Genomic DNA, 19,459 nt, shown 5'->3' with positions numbered 1-19,459 from the left:
CTAAATCACCAGCATTTAAAAGCAATTTAAGAACCTGAAGTCATAATAGTCTATTTACATAAGAAGAAGAAAAATAAAAAAAGAAACAAAATATGACATTTTGTTTGGTAAGTAGAAAGTATTTTATTTAACTGCAGAGCAGTTGCCCTCAATCTAGAGACTACTGATAATGCACTCACATAACTGAGGCTGTAAGTCTGTGCTAAAAGTGCTTTGCATATGTAGTGATGTTTATGTATTGTGCTGGTAAGGTGCTCTCTAAACACATTTGGCTGTGTTGAGGTAACAGGGATTTGTACTGCTGTGCTGGAAGCAGCCTTGCTGTCCTTTGACCAGGTTTGACCACCACAAGCAGTGTAGCTGTTCAGTGCTTCCCTGGGGACATCTGTCCATGCAGGGTCACATCCCAGGTTAGTATGGGCAGCCAAGCAGAAAGATAAACATACCCGACACCCTGGGTTGGATCTTAAAATAAATGGAGAAAAATAATGTGGGTTTTTATACTACTGTTTTTTCTATCAAAATTCAAAAGATATAAGGCTTGATTTTTGAAAGCTTTTCTCCTGTCTTTTGTAGGCACTGGGCGGTAAGTGTTTTTTTGTTCCATTTTATTCTGTCTTCTTTTCTACCAAGTAAGACAGGAAAGGGTTTTAGAATTACAAAGCATTGTGCATAGCATTTTTCTGTTACCTGTAAATGGTGAGATTCGTTTGATACCAAATAGAGATTTTGTTTCATTTCATCTTGACCTTCCCAACCCATCCCTTCCAAGAGAAAAAAAAAACCCAAGACCCAAACAATCTTTACTGTGAATAGTTGGTTGTATATTATGGAAGGAGGGACTGAATTAGTCAGCTTTGCTACTCATCTAGAATTGAAGCAGTAATTTGCTCCTGTACTAATGCAAAGTGCTTGTCACCATAATGCTGCATCCCCTTTATCCCCTTGCTATATATACACTACTTTTTTTTTTTTTTTCCCAAATACTTAAAGGCATAAAGCATTATTTTGTCCCTCAGGAAGTGAAAAAGAAGAAAGTGAATTTGTTATTCAGCAAAACAGAAGTGTCTCTATGAAATGAATATGCATCTCTAAAAAAAAAATGTTGTCTACTACTCTTCCTGCTTACTAGTGTCTCAATATCAGCCACTAAAAGCTTTAGGGTCAATTTAGAAAAACAGTAATAATTGGAAATGCAGATTACTGCATAAACAATGTGTTCATGCAGTGCTGTGTCTAATTTGTGCAGGGAATTAGTGTAATTGCCAGTGCAAGCTGGGTAATTGGGTGTGGAAATGATGACCATGATTTCCGCATCCGCACAAGCTGCAGTTGTGCTTTTCCAAATTAGCTCATCTTTTGGTGAGGATGAACTTGGTGGAATGGATCACTCTTCCCTGTGGTAGTGTGCAATTTCAGAAATTTAAGGATAGTAAGCACAGTGGGTCTGGAAAAGACAACTGAGTAGGAGAGTTTTGTCCTAAACAGTCAGTGCTGTTTGACCAGGAGCTGCTCTCTTCCCTCCTGAGTTTTGGCACACATCCTCACAATTGAGAGAAAGTAGCCCCAGCTTGTGTAACTTCTCACTTGTGAATGATGTTGGAATTTAAATCACAGAATCACAGAATCTGCTGAGTTGGAAGGGACCCACAGGGATCATTGAGTCCAACTCCTGGCCCTGCACTGGAGTTGGACTCACACCCTGTGCTTGAGAGCATTGTCCAAACACTTCCTGAACTCTGTCAGGCTTGGTGATGTGACCACTGCCCTGGGGAGCCTGTTCCAGTGCCCAGCCACCCTCTGGGGGACAAACCTTTTTCTAATGTCCAACCTGAACCTCCCCTGACACAAATTCCTTCTTATTCCTTCAGGTCCTGTCACTGCCACCACAGAGCAGAAATCAGTGTCTGTCCCTTGCTCTTCCCCTCACAAGGAGGTTGTAACTGCAGTGAGGTCTCCCCTCTGTCTCATCTTCAGGCTGAACAGACCAGGTGACTTCAGATGCTCCTCATAGGACTTCCCCTCAGGGCCCTTCATCATTTTTGTTGCCCTCCTTTGGACACTCAAGTGTTTCCCACTGAACAAAGATGAGGACAGGCATTGGTGTGGTGCAGCTCTTACCTCAGTTCTCACAGGAGCTGATCCTCTGGGCAGCACAGCAGTGGTTTGGATGGGCTCTGGGGGTGGTAGTGGGGGTTTCTGGGTGCAGCTCTACAGATGTACTTGAGACAACCTAAAATAAAAGTCAGCATCAGGCTTCTGCTCATGCCATCCTGTGTTTCAGTGCTGCTGCATCCAGCTGGGCTGAGCTGTGCTTTGTGCAGCTGATGGCAAGGATTGCATTCACTTTGTGCCTTTCTCTCTGCCAGGCACAGAGTTTCTTGTCACTGTACTGGTGTGACACGAGCAATCACTTTGCTTTCTGCATACAGAGGGAGGAAGGAATAGGAGAAGCTGGGAGGAAACAACAAAAAAACTCTTTAGCTCTGTCTCTGACTCCAAGTTGTCTGCCTTTCCCTAGCAAGATTGGTGTTGGTGAATCAGAATTACTGCCTCTTCATCTGTTTCTTTTCCAGCAAAATGTTCTGGTTCATTTTGTGCTGATATTTGCAGCACCTTTTAAATTTAACATGGAGATAACACTAAATAACATATTTTCTCTGTGTAGGAAATTAAAGCCAGAGGACCTGAGTTCTTTCTTTGGGAAACAACGGGACGTTTTTATTTTTCAGCCTGGTTTTGCTTTAATCATCTTCTAAAATGCTTAACATTCTTTTTCCTATTGAAGAAGAAACTGGCTTAAAAAGGAAAAGACAGTTTTTATGGAAAGATTTTACTGGTTTAATGACATGTCAGTGAGTTTCAGCTGAGTAGTGTTTAATCTTTAGATGCATTCGTACAGTGATAAACCTTTTAAAGTGATGGGAAGCTCATTACTCAGAACTGAATTTTGGTTTTGGTTGTCACAACTAAATCTGAAGAGCTGATACCTTTTCACACTGGTTGTAACTTACCCCATTAAAAAGAGAAGCCACTGTCTGATAATGCTGTGTCTTGGTATTACATCTTCACTGTTGAAGAAAATCATAATGACAGGTTATGATGAAACTTTTTCCAGATGGAAGATGTACATGCTTTTCTTTTAATAGTTTCCGATTTTTTTTTTACAAAAATGGGAAAGCAAATTTTTTGTTATTTCATAAAATTGTACATAACCCCTCCCGTAGCGTCAGGTACCTCTCTAGTACAGCAGGTGTTGCAAGGCCAGTGATAAAACTGAGGGAGCTTTTTCACAGTGAAGGGTAACGTGCAGCATTGCTGATCCAGTCACCCTCTGCTCTCAGGTGTGTGGTTTTTTTGTGAGCATGGTGCAAATAGCATCAGGTCCTTTTCAATTTGGGAAGTGGCTTTCATTAGTTTTCCTGAAAGGTTTAATTTTACTAAGTTCAGTACTAACAGAATGTGTTTCAGTTTAGGGGGTAGCCTTCAAATGTATGCATGAAAGTGTCTCTCTGCAGTAAAAAAAGAATAAGGCAAAGCCCTTGGAGAGCTGAGCTTCCTGCAGCTTATAAAGTTCTTTTTCAGGGCTCCTTAGCTTAGTGCAAATGGGAGAGAGTTGCAGCCCTTGCTTACTTACATCATTTTTGGTTTGGGTTTTCCCAGCTGTGTTTATTTCCTAGTGAAGCAAATCTTTCATTAGAGGAAGCTGGAGGCAATAATTCCTCATATTCTTCTGCTTTCCTCTGGCTGAAGAGCTGGTCCTTGGAGTGCACTATTCCCATTGTAAGAATTCCTGAGAATGTCTTGTCTTCCCTGAATGGTATCCCCCAACTGATTGAAATTACTTGGTGCTCCACTGGAAACATATTGAGTGATACCAGGTTATTTCTTCCCTCTTTAATCTTTTTGGGGACTATAAAGTGCTAGTGGTGCTCATGGTGCAACACTGAGCTGCTTGATTAATGGCAAGCCAAGGGTAAAGGCTAATAATCTACTTTCTTTACTGATCTGCATGGAACAAGCAGCTGAGGATAAAGGTGGTAGGTGAAATTATGAGAATATTTTTCTTATATAAGGCCTATTCATTCAGTTGCTTGTGTGGCTTAAAGGCAGAAATACAGAAATATCATTCTCCTTGAGGACAGGTGTTGAACAAGCAGAAGAGATGGTGGGGAAAAAATGGTATGTGCTCCCCTGGAGGCACATGTGTCAAATGTAAAATATAAGTCAAAAGGAATGGTATATAAAACTTCATTTCATACCTGTCTTGATAAATGGCTGACTGTAAGTGTAAGACAAATTTGGATGGGTCAGTGAACTGGTGACAGGGCTGAAAGTTTCCTTTAGAAATAATTTAGGGGAAGTCTCTGCTATAACAAATGAATCCATGCTATTTCTCTAGTGTGTTGTGGGGGTAATGGCATGCAGGTGAGAGAGATATGGAAGCAACGTCCAGCTTTGGGGCAAAATTCAGGTCTTTAAAACCCTTCTTCATCAAGTGCAAGAGCAGATTGGTTTGCTGTTGGAGGAAGCTGAGTAGGGCTGAGTGAAAAGATCAGTGGACTAAAATTTGGGAATGCAACGCTGAAAGAGCAGAAATGTCTAAGTGGGAGAGGTGCTTATTTTGCTGCAGGTTTGCACTCAGAAATGAAGTGGATTTTTTTGAAGAAAAGGAGTACCTGAGAGTAGATATATAATATTCAAGCTGTTGAGCAGTTTTGAAATTAAGTTTCTAAGCCAATGCTCTCTAGTGCTCCCAGATTATCTGGGGCTTGCCAGAGCTTCAGGTGTTTGAATCCCTTGTTAGACTTTCAGGGATGACTCTTGCCTATGGAGTCTGGGAATCACTACTTCTGTATCTGTAGGATATTATTTGTGTAATGTTAACAAACTGTGGAAAAATACCCAGAAATCCTGAAACTCTAACGTTTTCAGTCTGAAAGGTTTTTATTAGAGTCTAAAATTCTGAGAAGAGCTCAAAATATGTTTCCTCCAGCTCTCATTTTGCATTGATACAGCTGATAAAAGAATACATTTCTCTGCAGTGTGTTGAGAGGAATGGGCCATTTTTCAGTGCTACACACTTCAGGCAGGGTGGTTAGTTTTGTTGGTAGGCACTAATGGAAATTTTTCTCAAGTTATAGGAATTTTGAAAATGACAGTCAATGCATTGCTTTTCATTCTTAACAAGCTTAAATAAGGGGTATATGGCAAAACCATCAGGGAGATTGGGGTGTGTGTGGGTAAGTTCTGGGGTTGAGATGATACCTGATAAAGAAATCCCCTGCTCCCATGTGTTGGTATGCTTTTGTTTAATGTAAGAGAATTTGGAGTTTTTTAGATATCAAAGATACTCTCACTAGAGGGGATGACCAAACCAGTGCTGTTTTCTTCCAGTGTCTGAAGTCTAAAGGACATCTGCTTCCACATTTTAATCATCACTGTTGAACGTGGATGATAACACTGGTCAGATATTATAAAAAATGGTCAGTGGTTTGGGTGTTGCAGTTTTGCTAATGGGCTTCTACCCAGTAGCCTTTTGTCCTTTGTTTTTTGCCCTGTGCTGAGAGAGGAAGTCAAAAATGACTTGGCTTTTTCATTCCCAAAACACCACATGAAAATCCCAAACTTAGGTAGTTTAAATATAGAAAAATAAGAATATCTCCTCCTACATCTCATTTGACATTGAGTGAGGAGGAGGAAAAACGAAGTTCACCAGTCACTTGGGATGTGCCTTTCCTGTGTGTTCTGCCAAAGCCTTGAGGATATAGGCAGAAGGTAGCTTAATTTTTTTATCCTTCAGATAATAGGATCTTAGTCACACATCTTAGTGGGTTAATAAGACTTTTGTGTGTTGGCTTGTAATATCCTTTGACTTTCCCCTCCTTTTGAGGTAGTTTCTTGATAAAATATCTTTTTTCCAGGGGAAAAAAAGAGATGTGAGGTGCAAGTTACTGTCCTACCCCCTAACTTTTAAGAGATGAACCCTCTGCAGCAGACAGACATGTGCCTTTCTTTTTATTTTATAAGTAAAAGGCAGTGAACATGCTTAAAAACTATAGCAAAGGAAATATAAGACTCAAATTTGAAGAGGAGGAGAAGATGTAGACAGCAATAAAGGACTGTGTATTATCTTATATATATTAATTATAAATAGTATGGCAGATTACAAGATGGAATAATTAACTTCTGTTGTACATTGTCATGATAGCCACAATTTCAGTTTTTCTGTGGGAGTGTGAACATGCAGCTTGAAGGTCTGTGTGATCTCCTTCTTGAAGAAGTTTGCATCAGTGCTGCAGGTCAGTAGATGTTCCCAGTTTCTCAAAGTGTTGTTTTGCCACAACAAATTCCATGGGATCCTAGGTGGGAATGCAGCAACAGATGGGTGCAGCTTTTCCAGGTGAAAACCTCTTGCATTGTTATATTGGTGGTGCTTGTGCTTGTTGGTAGCCCTGCCCTGGCTTGCTGTCAGAGTTGATGACATCTGTGGGAGTCATAAATAAATAACCTGTAATTCATGTTTTGATGACAGGATTTTGTGTGTCTGGTTGTTTTGTTTGTTTTTATCCCCCCAAAGAACTGGGGAATCTTACTTTGTATATATCTTCATTTAACAACTTGTTTTGACTAAATCCTCTTCTCTTCGCTAAAATGCAACAGTTTTCATTCTGACAGCATCAGCCTGTTTTACAGAATATAGAGTCCCAGTGAGAATAGACCTTTAACAGCAATTTATATCCCAAGTCTGAAATGTGCACTTTATGTCTGTTATGATCCCTGGGTGCCTGTTATGGGATTACTCACATCTTACCATTCTAAGTTTCTTTCCATAAACTAATGGAAACCCTTGAGTCTGAGGTTCAAGGAATACACTCAGATGAAGCATGGTTTAACAGCTCCTTGGGGAGAAAGAAATAAGGTGGGAAAGTGAAGAATTGGTGATCTATTAACTGTTTAAATTTCCCACCTTGATTTATTGACAACATATGACGTTACAGCTTTACAAATTACTGTCTATAAACAGCTTGGAAAATATGACCTTTGCCTTATAATTGGTCTCAAGATGCCTTCAAGCTTCGTATAAACAGCTGCTGATGGCATATTTTGTTGCAGCTGGAGTGGGTGGAAGAATGCAGGAAGAATTTTCTTGTCTAATCAGGCATATATTATAATTTGTCAAATGACAAAATGTACTCTGTGATGGTTGAAATGTCTCTGTTTGAGACTGGGCTCATTCCTCTGGAGTTTTGGAGTGATCTAATTTTCAGTAACAAAGACATCTAATTAGTTAAGGTTAGCTGTCTTTTACCTTCTGCTCTGTCTCTTTCTAGAGCAAGGAGACGCTAGAAAGGCCTGTGTTACTCTAATTCCTCCTGTTTCCTGGCCTGTGGAGACCATGAGTCCAAGCTGAATGGATGGTTTGTCCTGTTTTTTCATGGCAAACCAAGTGCACTAAATTCTTGCTTTGTGGTGTTGTTCATGTGATTAACACACAAAGTAAGTATTGTGCTGAATTTGGCCCTGAGATTTCTGCTGATCTGGGAGAAGCTGAGAACACAAGGACTTGATTTTTCATCTTCTCTTATCACTATTTAGGAGTAACAAATCACCAGGTTAGTATTGGCAGACAGTTCATAGGACACATTCTGAACCTCAGGCCTCAGCCAAATTAATTTCTATTTTAACTCCATTAATATGGGGTTGCCCTAAGATGAGACCTACCAAGTTTGTCAATGGACTGATGCATTTTATTTTAATTTGTTAGTGTAAGATGCATAGGGAATCACAGAGAGTGTTTTTGGATGAAAAGGTGATTGGAAGAATAGATGTCCCCAACACAGTGCAGCAAAAGACTGTGCAAAATAAAAATCATCTCTACACCAGACATGCTTGTTCTCCCAGTTTCTGGGAAACATACCTTGTGTCTTTTAAGGTAGTGTTGTTCATCACTGACTGAAGATCAGTCCAAAAAGTCTATGTTCCCATCTGTGGGATGCAAAATTCTGTAGGATTGCAAAAAGGGGAGTAGAAAGCTTTGGCTCAGATCTTTTTAGAGCTAGACAAGGGTGGAAATTATGACTCAACAGAGCAGGTCAGGACCTTTTGAAGCCACCTCTTCCTCTGTTAGAGGACAGGGAAGAATGATTTCAAGAGTGAAGACCAAGGGGCTCATCAGGATAAATGTTCCCATCTTGCCTCCTGCAACAAATTCCCCTGAACTCTGCATGCTTGATGTTCGTAATAAAACCAACTTACATCACAGAGCTCTTGTAAGGAGTGATCAATTAATGTTTTCAGGGCACTTTTGGGACCTAAAGGCAAAAGGCACCTTATGGTCTTAAATTTCACTACCCCTGCTGCCCCAGGATGAGAGTTTTACCTTCAAGATCCAATTTCTTCTCTGGAGTGGGAGGGAGGCAGTCTATTATTCAAGGATATCATCCTTATCTTTGTTGTAGTTGCCTTGTGGCCATGCAACATCACTCAATAATACTGTCAAGTATTATCTTTTGCTTGTGCCAGAGTGCTAAGCAGTGATTTATTGCTTGAATACACATTGCTTTCATGAAAGTGATTTGTTGAAACAATAGCAAAGTGCTAAATAAATTATTCATTGCATGCTAATTTTTCACTTTTATATTCTGTAGTGAGCTCCAGAATAAACAATCTGGGTGTTGTTTATAAAGGTTTTTGATTGTGTGCATCCCCCACCCCCAGTCTTTCCCCCAGGACATGGTTGTTTTCCCAAGGATGAGGATCATCAGCCTTTCTCACCTTGGTTGCCCTTTGGGCTGCTTTTCCTCTACCTGCTTTCTTCAGGTAGAGTTGGGTGAATTATGTACAAGTAGAAGCTTGGATTACTGGTTTGGGAAAAGCTGTGTAACTGGAGTTCATGGGTATTTCTAAATCCTTTAGGAGCTTCTGGGTCTTAACCAGAAAGGCACCACCATAAACAGAGCTCACAAAGCAGGATCCTAGTGGCTGACTGGCACGTTTTCATAAGTCTTTTCTGGCATATTCCCTCTTTCTCTGAGTGTTGTGTGCTGAAGTATTTAGCTGCCACTGGCTATGCTGTAAGTCCTAGTTTGCACATGAGATCAGGTGTCTGAGAAACCCCTCAGAAGCAAATTTTTACTTGTAGATCTGATGGCTTCTCTACTTTCCTTCAGAAATTGTTTCTCAGCACTTGAAATCGTTGTCCCTTGGCAAAGCTGGGAGCCTCTGGAATGTGTCTGAGTGTTTCAGCAGCAAGCCAGGAGCAGGCCAGGCACAGAACAGCTAAGTGCTTTTCTCCACTTGACCCTTCCACCCTTTCTGGGTGTCCCCTCCAAATCACTGCCAGTGACTGCATGTTTAAGCACAAGCTGCTGACTGCCAGTGGATATAATGGGGTGTAAGAGACGAATTTTCTTTCCAAGTAGTTTAGGGCTTTTCCCTCATCTGGTCTTAATTCTGAAATAATCCCCGAAAGTCCTATGTGGGTATTTGGTGAAATGAATAAACAGAAGACTACATTTCCCTCTTGAAACATGCACAGAGCTCTCATGCTAATGGCTTTTAAGCATCAATGCAATTATACTGTGTAATCGATTCTCTCTATACCAGCTTTTGTCTTCTGAAATGAAACCCTGTCTCTTTCATAATTATTTGCCTTTGTATTAAAACTTTTCAAGATGACAGGATGTCTATTCCATTGTTTTCGTCCTCCTTCCCATCTTTCCTGCCTGATTCTGCCACTGGAAGAAATTTGGTTATTATATTTTCTTAGAAACCTGAGTATCTCTGTTTTTGTTTTTTTTTACTACAATAATTTACTTGCTAGATTTTCCTTTTACTCCCTTTAATTTATTGGGTTTGTGTTTGGTTCTTTGGTTTAGTTAAATCATGTTTGGAGCTGCTAAGAAATATTTCCATGAAGCAGATTCTTATTGAATGAAAGAGGAATTAGTGAAAAGGGATTTCAGTGTGGGAAAAAAAGGACTCAGAGCAGGGAATTAATTCCACTTTAGAAGTTAATCAGCATGTCAGTGGCCAAGGTGTTTTTCTGGAATGTGATAGGCCTAGGTTTGGGTCCTTTTCAAAGCCAGGAAAAGCAGTAACTCAGTGTCTTGACCTTTGGGCTTTAGCTATTACAGTGACCTTCTCTCTGCTTTGGTGGTAATATTTTAAATTCTTTTCAGACTATAACAAATTTCTTTTTCATCCTGATGACAAGCATGAAGACTGGGGCTATCTTTAAAAGGTTTGAGGGAGAAAGATGCTGCATTTAGCCTCTCTTTATAATAATTTGTGTTGCTGTCTATATTAAAAGCTGTCACCATGCCAGGGACCCCTGCAAGCTGAGTGTAATAGAAACTGCCAAACATCTTGCTCTACTGATTGAATTACACAAGATTAAGAAAGGAAATACTGGTATCTGTATTTGGCAAACATTGAATTTCTGGCCCACAGGTGGTTTTTGTAGGTGCCAAAAATAGGAATAGCTATGACAAATTTATATAAGTTCATGAGTCCTAAAGCTACCTATGATAGCTATAAGAACAAAAGAATTTGCCATGTTCTCTCTTTAAATGTGGCTAAAATTGTATACCTGGGAAAACTTGCACAAATATTGCTACATATAGTTTTATTTAATTGACCTCAATGCACATTTTTTTCCCTCAACTTCTGTCTCCCCTTGAGCTTATAGTAAATTTTTGGTATGCACAAAATACAGTGGGAAGGAACATCTGTACTTATATATATGTAATATTTTTAACCTTCTCAGTTTGCTTGGTCCTGTATGCTGAAAAGTATTGAATAATAAATTCAGTACACTTGTGACTTTACAGATGTCTTTCATATCTCCTTTGTCTCTTTCTTGGATTGATAGTTGGAGTAATTTCTCACTAAAAAAAGGTCATTCCACATCTTTGATCATCCTTGATTGCTCTCTCTGATCCTTTTATTATTAGGCACAATAGTCACAATAGTTTTTGAATTAGGAAGAGTTTAATCTGCTGACTTATGGAAGTTATTAAAGGGAAGAGCCACCCTCTACATGGACAATTTTTAATGCTTTCCCTCCAAACTTCAATCTCTTGTGCCACAGGTGGGATAGTGGGCAATATCAGGCCTTTTTTCTGTTCATTGATGGCTGCAGAAAAATGAAGGAATTTTACCTTATGGTTTCTTTGTAACAGAGGTTGGTGAAATGGAGATTTGGTAGTTTAGCTGTATAACTCTGTGGTTGTCCTCCTCTGTCATTGTACCCCTGTTGATCTGCAGTCCATGTGGAAAGCAAATCACAAAAGTCTTCATGACTCCATAGTTCTTGCTACTTGAGTGCTTGGTAGAGTCCCTGATACTGCTGGCTGGTATACAATTGCTAAAAATAATATGAAGAACAAGATCGGTATAAGTAATTTGCCCCAAATAATGAGTTCTCTCAAATTTGATTTTTTTTTTTTTTCATGACCAGCCAGTAAAATTCTCAGTGAATTATTCAGGTTTATTTGTGAATTTATTTGGAAACATTTCCTCACATAGCTGTCTCACCAAACAGCTCATTGAGAATATTCTTGTGTTCTGGTTGTGTTATTTACAGTCCCAGGGTTCTGGGTGATATTGGGAAAGCAGAGATGAAGGGAACAGATAGGTGCCCAATTATTTCCAATTTTTGCATGTGCAAACTCTCAAACATGACAGCCTGAGAATGATGGTTTATTGACTCATAATGCATAGAAAAGCTTCAGGTCCTTTAGTTTCCCACTCAATTATAGCAGACCAGCAAGCTCGTGAAAACTTCATTTAGCTCTTCTTTGTTATTGACTTACGTTCCTGTTAAGCAGGCGATGGAAGGGATCTCTGGAGTTTAATAAGGGATTCATGGATCACTGCACATTGAGGTGTACTTAAACTGTCTTGATTGTGCCTGGATATTTGTTTCTCTCTTCCCCAATTAGAAGGCAGCGTGACTCTTTCATCAGGAGAGTCACGCAAATATAGTTACACCATTAAATCCAGCTGCCATTTTTTACACAGCTGTGTGTGAAATGTTACAATGCTTTATTAACCATTAGTCACACTGCAGGCTGCCTGTCTCTGTGTGAGGCAGTGCCTGTGACTGAATCTTTTCAGCTGGTACCAGCAGAGCAGCCAAGCTGCAGGTGGGCTGTGTTGGGGTCCAGCAGCTCTGCGTGTGTTGCCTGCTCCTTGCATGGGTGGAAAGCACCACAGGAGAAGAAAACTGTGGCAGCTGCTCTTTCCTCAAGCTGTGGCACATCCTGAGGATCAGCTCATAGTGCAGAGTGTGGAGCTGGCACATGACTGAGAGTAGGTGCTTTCTGCTGTGTTACAAGTTCTGGTGCAGAACCAAAGCTGGAGTTCATGGAGACCCAGCTCAATTCTTTTATGCTGGAAACTAGTATGCTCTCAAGATAACAAAATATGGGTTTTCTGAAAATGTTCTTTTGGTCTGAAGAAAACCATGATGGTATCCAAGGTGTGAATGTCTTGTCTTTCCCAGAATAGCCACTGAGAACTGATTTCCTTCTAGAGATGGTGAGCCAGGTTTAAGCACCTCTTTTGTCACTCTGTCTTCCCAGGTGTCTGTTTCTTGCACTTTGTCTGAGTAACTAAACCCATTTTTAGTGCTCTATCTCTTGGTAGGTGCACTCACTTTGGGATGTAGTAAACCCAGGATCAGATATCTTTTGCTCTGATCTGTCAGTGCAGAAGTGATAAAGTTTTGTTTCTCCTTCTCTTTCCCACCTGCTATGGCAGAATAATCCACTCCAAGTGCTGGTCCTAATGAATAACAGACTTTCTGAAGCCTTGAATTTCTATGCAAGAGGAAGGGTTATCTGTATTCACAGCAGAGCTGGAATAAAACTGGATTTTTAGTTCCTTTTCACTCTATTTCTAGTTTGCTTGCCTTTTTTTTCTTCTTGCTCTTGTTAGCTTGCATTGATTGGTAAGTGGTAAAAAAAGAAGAAAAACACACAGCCCCAGAAAGCAAAAACAAAGCAAAAAAACGAAGAAAAGGTGAGAGACCATTTTCATTTCATTACTGTGCTTCTTCACAGCCCCTATTCTGACATTTAGAACAACATAATACGCATGTCTCTGTTCATTAGGTTCCTCAGTACTACACAGTGACAGCCACAGAGGGTGGGGAAAAAAAGAAACAATCTTAAACATGAACTAACCTTTGCAGGCTAAATAACAAAGAAATGAGAACAGCAAAGAAGAAAAATGGTTTCTGAAAAAGTAAATATATCTGAAATCATGGCCTTGCATAGGTTACTCAACTATCATTACAAAGGGGGAAAAAGAATAGTGACCTCTAGGGCAGAAATAACTAATTTTCTGCCCAGTGATTTGTTTGCTTTGCACATATATGTTTGAACAGATCTATTACTGGTATTTGAACCACAGTAAATGACACAAGGAGACTGCTGAAACTGTGGATAATCTTAAAGACATTTGGGAGCTGGTACAGATTCTCAAAAATTAAAAAGCTTCTAATAGAAAAAGCTCTTTTGTCTTTTTGAAGTATTGTACCTATTCAAAGGATAATAGTTCCTGCACCAAGTGGAGATATCAAAGCTGTTAATCCAGAACCTGGTGCATGTGTCTGCCACAGCATGGTGTCAAATACAAATCTTGGGAATGTTAAATGCTAACATTTTCTCCTAAATATACTAGGAAGTCAGGATATAGCAATATTGCTTAGGGTTCTTGATGTAGCTAGTCAGGAGCTGCCATGCAGGTTTGGATGGGTCCAGGGATGCCTCTGCAGAAGGATTTTTAGAGCTCTATCAAAAAGAATTCTGATGGAATGCAGCTGGCTTTCTTCCCCCATCAGTTCCAACTGCAGAACTTTAAGATTGTGTGGGTTTTACTGAAATTTATCGAGGAAGAAAAAAGAACAAAAGAGACATTCCAGCCCTCTGGAGAGGAAATATTTTGATTTGTTCTAGTGGCACTTTTAATTTTTTTTTCATTTCATATTCTTTTTGGGTTGTCAATTACAATGTTTCTCCCCTCAAATGATGAGATTAAAATTCTCAATGGAGTTTTCTTTCATGGCTGTTTTAAGATTTGTAAATTTTCCTCACTTGGGAAAAAGGAAAAATCGGAGTATTTTATGAAAAATAATTCTCAGTCTATTTAGCACCAGTAATTACACACTCCTGATCTTAGTATTCCATAAAATTAGCCTGATTCTAATTCTGGGATTTTACAGTTTCTTGATTCTTGTATGATCTTCCCCAAGAGTACATCAGCCAGTGGCAAGGAACAGGGATAAAAAAAAAAATTACACTGCTTTTCCTGTTTCTTCTTCCAAATTTCTATGCCTGCTTTCTTCTGGTCTGCTTCTAAAGTACCAGATGTCAAAATACTAATTGGGGGAAACATTCATTAGTCATTTATGTCTCTGGTACCTCTGGCAAGCAGAGCAGGAGAGGGACAAGAGAAGAAAGCAGGACTTGGAAGGAGATATGAGGAGCTGTGCAGCTGCTTTGCAGGTCCCAGGGAGGCTCAAAGCTGAGGGTGTGTGCAGCTCCCACATGATGTCCCCAAACAGGAGCGGAGTTCACAGCTACCTTTCATTGGGTTGGGATTCAGAACGGTTTTAGGTGCACATCCCATCCCCTACTGTGGTCTTCTCCCCTTGGTTTTTATTCACTTGCTAAGGAGGGGATTTGCAGAGCCTGTCCAGAGGGTGCTGTGAGGGGTGGCAGTGACACAGCTCTGGATCTGGAGCTGACAGCTGCCCTGCTGTCATTGATAAGCATTCCTGGCAGGGTGGAGATGGAAATTCAGGATTTACAAAGCCCTGACTAGAGTTAGCCTTGGTGAAGAATTTGTGCCCACCCCAGCTCTGGCTTCTGCCTTGGCTGGGGCTTCCCACCTTGGCTCCCTTTGCAAAGAGGGACCTGCCAGGAGAGAGGGAAGCTCCTCCCTGCCAGCACTGGGGTCTTGGGGAGCACAGGGGATGTCCAAGTCAGGGTGCCCTGGGGAGCACAAGGGGATTGTGGCTGCTGTGGGAGTTTCCCCATGAGCTGCACTGTAGCCATGATATTTTCTGAAAAATCCTTTCCTTAGGATTTTTTCTCCTGAGAAGCTGAGAGGCCTCAGGAACAAAATATAAACAATGATTATCTGCTGCTGTGGAATGCAACAGGTGGATCTGTGATTGGCCTCATGTGGTTGTTTCTAATTAATGGCCAATCACTGTCGGGCTGTCCGGACTGTCTCAGTCAGTCACAAGCCTTTGTTATCATTCTTTGCTATTCTATTCTTAGCTAGCCTTCTGATGAAATACTTTCTTCTATTCTTTTAGTATATTTTTAAAGTAATATATATCATAAAATAAATAATCAGACTTCTGAAACATGGAGTCAGATCCTCATCTCTTCCCTCATCCTAAGATCCCTGTGAGCACTGTCACACTGCACATGACTTGTGTTCATACAGACAGGAAATGCTTTGGCCAGCCTTTCTCATGCTGGGAGTGATTGAGGAGTTGTGCTGTAGAAAGAGATGTCAGAGGTGTGTTCTCTGCCCCCTGTGCTGCTCTTTCTGCTATCTCCTGTGCTGCTGTGTGTATTGGAAGGAGATAATTACTATTGTGCAGTTTCAGGATGTGTGAGAGGTAGATGGGCTTTGCCTTTGGAAAAGGCCGTGGTGAGGTCTGTTCCTCCCCATGTGCAATTCTGTGCCATGCTGGTGCCAGCTGGCGTTGGGCTGATGGGCTCTGAACTTCCTACAGTCCTTTGCTGCTCAACCAAATGGGTTGAAGTTAACAATCTTATCAAGGGACCAGGGGGACTGTGTGTCTGTGAGCCTCATTTCTTAGGAACCCAGGCTGAAAATAAGAGGTATATAGATCAGAGGTTTTGTCAGATAAGAGTTGGGGCTCTAATTTACTGTGGTTTTAATGGGCTAGGGAGGAGGATAAGATATACGGTGAGCTGGCAGGGAGACATGCAAAATAAATTAGTAGCAATAATAATGGTCTGGTAGTTTGTCCCAAATGTAGATCTTGTTAAAGAAGCCCATCATCTTAAAAGTCAGAAATAAGTTCTTAAAGACACTAACAAAAGAGCAGGCTGAAATCTTTTGCTGCAAATTCTTTTTGCTAAAATTGCTTTCCTCTCCCTGGTAAGATAATTTTATTCTAGAAGTGCCTGCTTTGGCAGGAGGGAAAAACTCTTTATCAAAAGAGGTAATAAAAGTCATAAACTTGGAAACCCTTTGATTCTGGCTAAACCTAAAACTTTTCAGTGAAGTTATAGAAACATTGATTGTTAGAGATATTTGAAGGTCCTCAGTTCAACCTCTTACTCAAAGCAGTGTTATCACCAGCTATAGATCAGGTCAGCCGTGACTTTGTCTAGCCAGGTGTTCAAAAACTCCAAGGATGGACATTTACAGATGTTCTGGGTAGTCTGCCCAGGTGTTGAACTAATACCCTTATTGAGATTTTTCCTGATGTCCAGCCAGTCCAGTGGTGATCATTTGCTTGTGTCAAATCATCTGGTGCAACCAGAAAGTGTTTGACTGCAGACAGGCCAGTGGGTTATCTGTGCACCACAGCTATGAAAAGGATCAGCAGGCTCACTGTCTGTGAAACAGAGCAAAAAATAGTCACTATTTCTACTGCATGCAAGATCTCATCTTGTATCCTGAAACTCTGTCCAGAACTGAACTCATTCCTGCTGCATTCTGCCTCCTGGGGTTAAGGGAAAAACCTGTTGGTGATGTCATGCAGAGGAACTGAACAAACAAAAGGGCCAAAAAAAGGCTCAACAGATATCTCTGCAAATTCTTTCCGTGTCAGTTTAGGCAATTGCTTTTAACAATTCATTCAATTAGGTTAAGCACCCATTAAAGGAATCCTAAGCCCTCCCTGGGGTCATTTCAGTTCTGTGAGATTGTAATTGTTTGAGACTAACCATGATTTCTTCTTTTGCCTTTAGGTGATACTAATTCTGACAAAGCTGTATGACTACAACCTGGGAAGCATCACAGAGAGCTCTCTTTGGAGGTATGGAGATAAATTGAGTTAATAATTACCACCTTATATAAATAGGAAAAGCCTGATACAGTTCTTTTATTGAATTTAATTGGATTTCTTTAAAAGTACTGGAAGGTTTCTAGCTAAACTTTCTCTCACTCCTGTCCTTTCATACTCAAGGACAAAAAGGCTGAAGTCTCATTGTCTTGTTTCAGCCAGATAAGGTACTTCTCAGATATTCTGTCTTTTGATTTCACCTTTCCCATCTTATTCAGATTGAAATCAACCAATTGGTTTACTTTTGGGTCAACTGGAGAGCCAAACGTCTTTGTTTACAATGAAGGACCTCGAGGCTGGTCTGCCCAAATGATCCCTCTGAAAAGCCAGAGTTGCTGAGGCTGGGGGAACACCTATGAGCGAGTGTTCAACATCTGTTGATTAGAACTGATGGGATTACTACTAGATAATTGATTTCCACTCGTGTGAGCTTGACTGCTGGACCAATTTATAGGGAGTCTTTTGAGATTTTCATGATTTAAAAGCATATCATGCACAGTGTGAACCAAAGGGAAGAGCTGGGCCATGAACAATTTCTTATGGCAGTTATTCGGATTCAATGTGAGCACATGGTGCCTGGATTTCTTTCTCTGAAAAATTAACCCAGGAGCTGTTTCCTCTTTCCTGTGTCCCTGGTACTACTTCCATGAGCTGAAAGGGTGGTTTTCTCATAGTTTAATCTGTGAAACTCTGGTGGGAAGCTTAGGAGTCTGGTATGCAGGTCACTAATGAAGGTGGATAGGCTGCTGGCAGCATAGAAGAAAACTTTGGGTATTTAAAAGTAAAACCTCTTGTTAGAATGAACTTGTTTTAATAAACTTATATAGGTTTTCTTTTGTAAGGGAGAATTTTAGGACAGAAGTAGAACAAATAAACTTTTTGTTTGGAAGCTGAGTGGGTTTTAATAAAATGATAGAGGAGGGAATTGGCATGGAGTACATTCTGAACTTGGGCTATTGCTTCACCCACTGGCCTGAAAATCTAAAACTAAAACCAAGCAGACTAAAACCTAAAGAAACACGGAACTTGTAGGATTTATTCTGAGCAGTAATAGGAATGCTCAAAAGTGTGAGTAATTGGTGGGGTTTAAGAGATGGTTTTTCATACCATTATGGGGGGTTAATCAGTCTTTTCATACACCTTGCTGCCATGACTTTCTATTCCTTTGTCTTTAATATGGTATATGCACACCTAAAGGGTCTTTCAGGACTGTGGCTTTGGCAATGTTTTTCTACATGGAGTTTGTGCTAGATTGTTTAATTTTTCAATGGTTTTGAAAAAGAATATTCAAAAATACAAAAAACATTTTCATTTTCTCTGACTACCCTAAGTGATTTCACCATGAGAAGTACTCATGTCTCCTTTGTCAGTCACTGCAGAAGTTATGGCATTTCAGCATGCACAGGCACCTCCTTCCCCATTGCTGACAGTGCTGAAGATCTGCTTCTGTCACGCAGGATTGTGTTGAGGTACTATTTTCTGACTGAAACTAGGACAGCCACATCAGAGTGGAAGGCACAGTTCCTGATGAGATGTATGAATGCAGCACAAAACTGTGCTGATGGCCTTATGCTCTTTCCTGTTTCTGGTTTCTGTGGAGCATTCCACAATGGCACAAAATTTTGCCCTGATTAAGAAGGGAGGGGCTGTGTGGCTGTCACTGGAGGATGTAACAGATAGCTGGGACCCCAGCAGTGCTGCAGTCCTAGAGTGAGTGCAGGGCATTTTTCCTGACCTCAGTCCTAACCTCAGAATGTAATTAACAACATAAAAATAGCATGCCTGTTTCCCCTACTCTGGAATTCTGTTACTAAAAACTGTCTGATGAAAAGTAAAAAACTGAGTATTTTATAAAAAATAATTCTCAGTCTATTTAGCACCAGTAATTACACACTCCTGATCTTAGTATTCCATAAATTTTTTTTAGCCTGATTCTAATTCTGGGATTTTACAGTTTCTTGATTCTTGTATGATCTTCCCCAAGAGTACATCAGCCAGTGGCAAGGAACAGGGATAAAAAAAAAAATCACACTGCTTTTCCTGTTTCTTCTTCCAAATTTCTATGCCTGCTTTCTTCTATCTGCTTCTAAGACTACCAGATGTCAAATTATTAATTGGGGGAAACATTCATTAGTCATTTATGTCTCTGGTACCTCTGGCAAGCAGAGCAGGAGAGGGACAAGAGAAGAAAGCAGGACTTGGAAGGAGATATGAGGAGCTGTGCAGCTGCTTTGCAGGTCCCAGGGAGGCTCAAAGCTGAGGGTGTGTGCAGCTCCCACATGATGTCCAAAGCTCACACATGTGCCAAACAGGCTGGCACCAAGACCATATGAAATTGATTATCATGTCTGACCTTCCTTCTAGTATTGTACTAGCATTCTTTTTTAAGGT

At 40.4% G+C, this 19,459-nt stretch overlaps 1 protein-coding gene across 4 annotated transcripts in view; it reads left to right on the top strand.

The window, feature by feature from the left end:
* The window catches only part of SORCS1 (sortilin related VPS10 domain containing receptor 1), a 257,959-nt gene that overhangs the window by 64,852 nt on the left and 173,648 nt on the right, over nt 1-19,459 (top strand). For all 4 annotated transcript variants that reach the window (XM_066554121.1, XM_066554122.1, XM_066554120.1 and 1 more), the window contains exon 2: nt 16,974-17,041. In XM_066554121.1, coding sequence (XP_066410218.1) covers nt 16,974-17,041 — 68 coding nt within the window. The remainder of the gene's footprint in view (nt 1-16,973; nt 17,042-19,459) is intronic.

This window comes from Molothrus aeneus, chromosome 8 (genome assembly GCF_037042795.1).
Source record: "Molothrus aeneus isolate 106 chromosome 8, BPBGC_Maene_1.0, whole genome shotgun sequence".
Lineage (NCBI taxonomy): Eukaryota > Metazoa > Chordata > Aves > Passeriformes > Icteridae > Molothrus > Molothrus aeneus.
This window is presented reverse-complemented; position numbering and strand designations above follow the sequence as displayed.